General features: G+C 36.6%; 1 protein-coding gene across 1 annotated transcript; it reads right to left on the minus strand.

The window, feature by feature from the left end:
* Nucleotides 1-7,441: 7,441 nt before the first annotated feature.
* LOC136069474 (uncharacterized) lies at nt 7,442-8,098 on the minus strand. Its single transcript, XM_065778037.1, has one exon. The coding sequence runs from the start codon at nt 8,096-8,098 to the stop codon at nt 7,442-7,444; it is 657 nt and encodes a 218-aa protein (XP_065634109.1).
* Between the last annotated feature and the right edge of the window lie 896 nt (nt 8,099-8,994).

Consider the following 8,994-nt stretch of genomic DNA (forward strand, 5'->3'; position numbering starts at 1 on the left):
ATGATTTAGTAGTGGAATCCGGGAAGTTAAAGAAGAAATAAGTTCGGCATAACCTCGTTGGAGCAAGAAGCTTGGAGGGCTTAGGTACTTAGGTAGATTAGGCTTGGAGGGTCTTCTGCTGTTCATGTATCCTAACTACATTCTTTAGCGGATTATTTCACCGCTTGGTGGGCGGCGGAGAGGTTTTACGCCGAGGGCTTTGGTTTCCTCTTCGATAACACATCGTGTGTTGTCTATGTATTTGCATCTTCTTTCCCTTTATATTTGTCATTTATTTTCTATTATGGATGTGTTTATATTTGGCTTAGATTTTTTATCAATTCTATGTTTGGCTTATGTTCATATTTTGCACATTAATTGTTTGATAATAAGCTTGAATTGATAATTTGTAATTTGGGGTCTAAATGTTCAAGGGTGTTTTACACACATTTTGAACTTTCAATGACCATAAGTACAGGTTCTGTAATTAGATAATTCATCCCAAAGTCCCTTGAACTTAGTGTAGTAAGCATTAATAGTCAAATTTTCTTGAGTCAAAGAACTAACTTCCTTTCTTAACTTAAAAATTTTGGGCCATTACCCTGTGAGTACCTATATTGTAAATCAACCTAAACCTTCCTTGTTGTCCTAAAGTACACTACACTAGGTTGCAAATCCTTAGAGATAGAGTTGATCAACCAAGCCAAAACTATGCTATTACACTTGCACCAAGTTGTATAATAAGGATGATTAATAGACTGTGGCTTTGGTATGGTACCATCAATGAAGCCTAACTTGGTTTTGGCATCCAAGGAGATAAGAACTGCTCTACACCAAGTGTTATAATTCTCCTTAGTGAGGTGTTGAACAACAAGGGACATACCAGGGTTATCACTATTTGACAAGAAATAGGGACTAGATGGATTTTCCCATGGTTGAACAGTTGGGATAGAGGCACTAGAGGCACTATTTCACAATCCAACGATACAAATCAACTGAAGAGCAAACAAGAATTGATTTTCTAGAAATCAATATTCTTGTATTCAAAAGGAAAAACTTGGTGTAGAAATCAAGAGAAATACAAAAGAGAGAATTTCTGCTTGATTTAAAGAAAGCACCAAAGAAACAAAGGAAATCAAACTAAGAAACTTAGAGAGTACCAGGTTGAAGACTCTCTAAATTAGTTCAGCTCTGATACCATGTTGAAATCTCACACAAGCTCAAGGTCCTACAGTGGTGGATTGAAAATGAGAGAGAGAGATTGTGAATGAATGATTTCATATATGCATAAATATCTAGCCCTGTTCTTTATCTAGTGAGAACAGAGGAGCGGGAAAAAAATAACAGAATAACAAACTGTCTAACCAATACAAAAATGACAAGTGGCAAAACTATATAACTAACAACTCTATGCTATTTACTACTGCATAAACAACATGCCGTTCTATGCACTACTAAACTATGTACTGCTAAACTACAAGTAGCTTACGTAGAAAATAAAGTTCGAACTTCTTTCTTCTTTCTCTTCTTCTAACAAATAGTATGTAAATGTAATGTTACCTTTGTGTAGAGGCCAGTAGTCCCTCTCTATCTCACGCAATCAATATATGGGTCTTCTAGCCTAGTAGATTTTATTTGAAATTTTTCATTACTGTTATTGTTCATCCTGTTATATAATCTATAGAAAGTGTTAATATATAGAATGTGTGTGGAATATGCAGGTTTATGAAGTATCAAGGTATGGATCACAAAAGGAGAGGAGAAAGAGGAAGTAAAGAAAGAATTCTTTGAAACCTATAAGATATTAGAGGGGGGAGCTTGGTGACAAGACTTACTTTGGTGGTGAAACATTTGGGTTTATGGCCCTCAGTCTTATCCCCTTCTACACAAGGTTCTATTCGATTGAGACCTTAGGGGGTTTCAACATTAAGGTAGAGTGCCCCAAGATTGTTGCATGGGCTAATAGGTGTATGCAAAAGGAGATTATCGCCAAGCCCCTGCCTGACCAGAAGAGGGTTTACGAGTTTGTTAGACAGTTCAGGAAAAGGATTGGTTTGGAGTAGACTGTTTAATGGTTAATCCTAAATTTGAAAGTGCTATATATTACTGTGGTTTTGGATGGTTTTGTAATTTCGTTGGTTACATGTTGCAATGTTTGAGAAAGGCGAAAATCAAACTACAAGGGTTTCAAAATTGGGATATCAATCACGTTCATCTTTTGTGCATCAATATTCTTTTGTATGGGATGCTACAAGAATGGGTAGACTTATTCATGCGTTTGTTTCTGTGTGAAATAATTGTGTACTAAATCTCAACCCTCCTAGTTATTTTTGTGATTGGAAAATGCATCAATTCTGAATTAGGATGAACGAAAAGTGTTGAACTTTAGGAGGAAAAAATAGAAGAGCCTCTATATCAATAGAAGCAATGATTAAGAAATTTTGGTGGAGACATCAAGAAAAATCCAACAAAGCTCACTAGGTCAAATGGAGCACTTTATGTTTATCAAAATCAGTTGGGGGGATAGGTTTTAGGGATTTGAGACAATTCAATGATGTTTTCTTAGCCAAGCAAGTGTGGAGATTGTTCCATAATAGAGACACCTTATTGTATAAAGTGTTTAAAGCTTAATACTTCCCAAATGGAAGCATCTTTAAAACGGAGGTAAAATCTAGATGCTCTTTTGCATGGAAAAGCATTTTGCAATCTTGGATGTGGTTCAAAAGGTGCAATTTGGAGGGTTAGAGATGGTTCATCTATTAATATATGGGAACATCGATGATTGCCGGATTCTTCTAGCTGCAAAGTAATGATGTCGCGGAAGCCTGAAGAGAAAGCACACACGATGCTCTCTTTGATGGGCAGAAACTAAACTGTTAGTTCTTGGGTAGTAAACCTCGAGTCCACGAGGGGTTCCTTGAATCCACAAGGTGATAGGTCTGGAATCCACCAGAGAACACAAAAGACACACGTCTAAATTTTTATTGATAATAAACTATGAAAAACGTTTACAGACTTAGAGGCCTATTTAAGGGCTCCTTAAAACTTGACGTACAAGAAAATATAATCTAAAATAACTCCTAATTGATACCTAACCATAACAGAACCAAATTTGACCTAAAAAGCATTAAATGCACTTAAAAACAAGGAAATAAATCATCTAAACCTAAAATAACGTTTTTTTACATAAAAATACCAAAAATAATAAATTACAATAATTAAATAGTAAATTGTGTCCTACATCAAGTAATAACAACTAGGGGTAATTCTCCATTACATATTGTGAGTGAACTATTTATATAAGGGACAAAGATTTGGAATGGAGCATTGATTGACCAAACCTTCCTCCCTTGGGAAGCAGAATGTATTAAGAGAATAATTGTTAGCAACTATAGCAACATGGATGCACTCATTTGGCCGCTATCTCAGGATGGTGAGTATTCTGTAAAAACTGATTATCAGATTCTAGCTTCTAAAACCTAAAATAGTTTTCCAAATTCCTCTAGGGCTGAAAATTCAAACAAATTGTGGAATAAAATCTAGAAAATTCAAGTCCCAAACAAAATTAGACACTTCATGTGGCGAGTGCAAAATAGTCACTGTGGTGAGTCATTGTGGGGAGCACATAGAAGATTTTTTACATGCCTTATGGTTATGTGATCTGGTTCAATCAGCGTGGCAGTTAGAAACCAAATACCTCCATTTCTATCAGAGGAAGTGTAGATCTTTTGCTGATTTGGTGAGTACAGTGTTAGAACAAGCTCCTTCTCTCACAGTAGCATTATTTTCCATGATCACCTATTGCCTTTGGAAAAGATGAAATAGGATCAGAAAAAAGAAACCAACATGGCTTTGATAGAAGTGGCATCGAAAGCAAAGGAACTACTCACTGAATTCCTCGATGTTCAACAGAAACCTCTTAAAGATACCCAACCGAGGTGTCTGGTTAGGCGGAATCCTCCAACTGAAGGAATGTACAAAGCAAATTTTGATGGATTGATCTTCTCTGGTACTGGTTTGGTGATCCAAGACTATTGTGGGAATGTAATAGCAGCCCTTAGCAAAAATATTCCGCAACCTCACTCACTAGATCTGGTGGAAGCATTAGCAGCTAGCAAGATAGTAAGTTTTGCTAGAGAACTTTGCATTTTACAGGTGGAGTTTGAAGGAGATGGAGAGTTATCACAGCAACCAACAACCAAGTGCCTTCAAAAACTTTGTTTGGTCTTGTAATTGAAGAGATTTGGTTGTTAGCAGATGCTTTTCAAAAGTGTAGCTTTGGACATGTAGAAAGGGAGGGCAACCAGCTTGCTCATTCCCTTGCTAGAAGAGCAGTTCTATTTGCAGATCTTGATAGAAAATCTACCATCTGAGCTGGATGTTATACTCCAAGTTGATTTAGGTCATCTTTATTGCTAAATCTTTCTTACTGGTTCCTTAAAAAATATATATAGAAGAGTCTATGAGCACAGGCTCAAAGGGCTAGTATATTAATATATTAAAGTCTCAAATTAATGATCCTCAAGCCTCAAGGCTAGTGTGTGTGTTAATTTGTTAGTTAAAAAAATTGGAAAATGAGAGTTTGAACCTTGGATGTCTCTATTGGATATAACAAGAGATATAAATTAAGCTAAAAACTCTTAACAAAACATGATTGCTTGGATTTTCCCTGCAGAGATATGCGTTTATTTCTAAACAATGTAGAAGTGCTAATATGATCATCAATATTTGTCAGTAAATTAAGAATATATCAAGTTTCAAAGATCAAGATTTAGAGGGATACGTTTGAACGAATTCCTACTATTTTAACTATATTATGCAACTATAGATGAACCCTCAAGAAAGAAAATATTAAAACAACTTTCTTGTTTTTGGTTAGATGGTTGAAATAATGGTGTAGTTTATATTGCTACTTACACTCTTGTATGCAATGTTTTATTATTATTATTATTATTATTATTATTATTATTACTATTTTTTAAATTAATGTGGTGGAGTTTATCTTTGTGAGCTTCATAACTCCTGAGCAATCATGATGAAACATGACGCGAGGATTCTTAATGCATAATTACTTAAACCAATAGAATTTTTTGTCCTATCAAGGGTCTTAAATTTAAGTATCAATTTCAAATTTGTGCGCTTGTTATAACGGAAGTTTGCCAAACGATAGGATAATTAGACTAAAAGAATTAAAAGTAAAACAAATAAAACAGACCAAACGTGTAATTGTAAGTAAAAGTTAATGTGAAATTTCCAGGTATATTACAACCTTTCACGACATATTTGATTGACAAACTACAGTCATTGTTACAAATTCATATACAGTTTGGACTATGGATTGTGCACCCGTACTTATGGTTTAGAATCTTCACATTGAAATTGATAGACAGTGAATTTTTTTCTTTTGAATCATTTCTATCCCCCTTTGAAACCTCAACTAAATCAAATCCTTTGTTTTACCCACATGAATTTTGGCATCAAAACTCAGAATGAAAAACCATGGCCATCACTATAAATTCGTCCAATTTTACAATAAGATCCTTATCACTCACCAAATACAATTATCCCTGTAATTTAATAACCATTTGAGCCAAAAATCAAATACATATGGAATGAAACAAAATTCCACCCCCACAGAATGGAATACAGAAAGAGAAGTAGAGAGAAACCATTTAACGAACTCTTAAGAACAAAGCGTACAAGATTGTCTTAACAAAGGATTGAGACAATTGAAGAGACTCCGAAGAACCGAAGGAGCAGACCATGGAGCTCAAATATGAAACAACTAACCATGGAGCGTGATTTTTTTTTTTTTTTTTTTGAAGCTATAATTACGTTAATGTCTAATTAAGATTGGGTTGATTGGGTACACCAGGATTTGTGTTGTACTAATACTTGTTTCTTTTTCACTTCTTTCCCTTTTTTTTTTTTTGTTGTTGTTTGTTGGATAAAATGGGGACAAAATTGCTAAATGCCCTTTTTGGGCAAACTAAACAGCATTTTGCCCTATTTTTCAAACTAATTAAGGAAATGCCCCTCTTTTGAAAATCGATTTTCTCAAAATCGAGTTAGGCCTTATAGCGGCGTTTTTAAGGAGCCTATAGTGACATTTTCAGGACTTATAGTGACGTTTTTAATTTTTTTTACCTATAACTCGATTTTATATAAATCGAACTACAAAATGCCACTATAGGTCCTGAAAACATCACTATAGGCTCCTTAAAAATGCTGCTTAGGGCCTAACTCGATTTTAAGAAAATCAATTTTCAAAAGAGGGGTATTTCCCTAATTAGTTTGAAAAATATGACAAAACGCTGCTTAGTTTGCCCAAAAAGGGCATTTGGCAATTTTCTCCTCTAAAATGGTCAAAATATTTAATTACTATATTTTCCTAGAATAAGTTTTTATAAATATTTTCCAACTGTTTCACTATTTAATGCTTTACTTTGGTTAGACTAAAGGCATAGTTTGGAGGATTTGTGCTAGGCTCGAGTTGGGTGTGGGTGTTTGTAAGGATAAGGAATGCAATGAGGTTTGTGTGGTTAGTGGCAGTGGATCTTTTTTTTTTTTTTTTTTTTTTTGAGAAGGAAAACTAAAAACTTTATTAAGAAAATTAGTAATGGTCGGCGAGAAATACAGAATTCAGGTGTAGAGGAACATTTTCAGTCCACACTTTAAAACATCTAACATGTCTAGCATGTTTAGCTAGGTTGTGCGCTACACTGTTACTCGCGAACATGGGAGAATGAAACACAACTGCTTGCCACTACCATGGATTTTGTTGAGCTGAGTACATGACCATAGTTAGATAGGGACTTCTCATCTGAGTTCAGAGTGTTTATTACGTTGACTGAGTCTCCTTCCAAGATGAAAGAAGTGAAACCAAGGTCTTGTACAAAAGATACGGCCCTTGCTTCAGCTATCTACGGAGAAAATGTTAGGCTAGCTTATTCAGACAGAAAGGCTATTGCTTGCCCGTTTCTGTCACGAACAATCACTTCGATACTTGCTTTCCGTATATCCTTGAATAAAGCCCCGTCGAAATTCACCTTGACTGTTCCCATCAGAGGAGGAGACCACCTAATCCAAGTTGGTACATTGTGTCAGCTCTATTTTGGGGTGCCAAAAACAGAGTCGTGGAATGTGGCTAGAGCCTCTGAAGCTGCTTGTATTACTTGCGACAATGGGTACTCTTTGGATGAGGTTCAAACCTGATTTCAATGGTGCCAAATGGTCTATATAATCGATGCCATAAGCTCAACGTTCTTGTGTTCTTCAGAAGTAAACGTAAGCATATCTTGGATTGATGAGAAGGATTTTGATTGTCTAAAAGAGAACGAAGGAATGGAATCCCCAAACCTATGAGAGTTGATTACATCCCCATAATGCATGATATATATCTTCCACCTCCACCTCACATGATTCACACGTATCTTCATTCAATATGTGTCGCCGTCGTAGGTTAAGCTTGACAGGAAAGGTATTCTGACAAGCTCTCCACAAGAAATTGCGAACCTTGGGTGGAACAGAGAGACTCCATATCATCCCCCACAAAACCTTTATCATTAGGGGAAGAGCTTGGTTGTTGGCTTCCAAGATGCTCTGCCGCTAGGAACTTGGATCTGGACTTCACTGTGTAGCAACCTGAAGGAGTGAAAGGCCAAACCACTACATCCTTCACCTTGTTCAAACACAGAGGAATGCTTGCAATAAGTTCTGCTTCGTGGGGTATGAAAAGTCCATGCAAAAGGTTTTGATCCCACTTATTGGCAGGTGGGTCAATGAGGTCTAAGACTTTTATGCCTTCCAAACCTTGTACAACAAGTGAGCTGACCCGAGGCTGTGTTGTTGAAGGCAGCCATGCATCATTCCACACACTTATGGCCTCTCCACACCCAACCCTCCATCTGACCCCCTTCAACAGTAAATCTCTTCCCTTTAGAATACTCCTCCATGCATAGGAACCGGTGTTTGAATATGGGGCTTCGAGGATGGAACAGTTGAGAAAGAACCTTGCCTTAAAAACTGTACAAAATAATGAGTTTTTTTGGGGTAGTAATCTCCATGCCTGCTTTGCCAAAAATGCATCATTAAAATTAGCTAGGTTCTTGAAGCCCATAACCCCCCTCTGATTTGGGTTTAGAAAGATTGTCCCACTTCACCCAATGTACTTTTCTTTTATCTACTTTCTGCCACTACAAAAAAATTTCTTGTGAGGCTCTCAACATCTGCGCAAAGTTCCAAAGGGAGTTTAAAGCAACTCATAGTGTAAGTTGGTATTGCCTAAACCACTGCCTTGATAAGAATTTCCTTGCCTACCTGAGACAACAATTTCTCCTTTCACCCTTGAAGTTTTTTCCCCACCCTTTCTCTTATGTAATTAAAACTGGCTTTCTTATGTCTCCCTATTAATGATGGCAACCCCAAATACTTCTCATATTCCACAATCTCAGGTACATCTAGTGCCAATTTGATTTGGTTCTTGATTTCCTCAGAGGTGGATTTACTGAAGAAGATGGTGGTTTTGTTTCTGCTGATTTGTTGACCTAAGCATTTGTCATATATTTCCAAGATGTTCATAATCTACTGACACTCCTAAATTGTGGCCCTGCAAAACAGTAGGTTATCATCTGCAAAAAAGAGATGGGTTAGTCTGGTGCTATTTCTACAAAGAGAATAACCCTTGATATCACCCTGTGCTGCCGCCTTTGTAATGAGTCCATGTAAACCCTCAATGCATAGCAGAAATAGGAATGGTGAAAGTGGATCCCTTGGCGTATTCCTTTGGAAGGTTTGATCAACCCTTTAGGTTCTCCATTTACAAGAATGGAATAGGAGACCGTTCTAACATGCAGCATCATCAACTTAATCCATTTTTCAGTGAAACCCAGCCGTCTCATCATAGACTCAAGGTAAGGCCACTCCACCATATCATAGGCTTTGCTCATGTCTAACTTAATAGCCATGTAATTCTCTTTTCCACCATGTCTCTACATACCATGGAGAAACTCAAAA

Source organism: Quercus suber, unplaced genomic scaffold (genome assembly GCF_002906115.3).
Source record: "Quercus suber isolate HL8 unplaced genomic scaffold, Cork oak 2.0 scaffold_10, whole genome shotgun sequence".
Taxonomy (NCBI): Eukaryota; Viridiplantae; Streptophyta; class Magnoliopsida; order Fagales; family Fagaceae; genus Quercus; species Quercus suber.

Coding starts and splice junctions, on each gene's coding strand:
- LOC136069474 (XM_065778037.1), bottom strand. CDS start 8,098: ATGGGCTTCAAGAACCTAGCTAATTTTAATGATGCATTTTTGGCAAAG.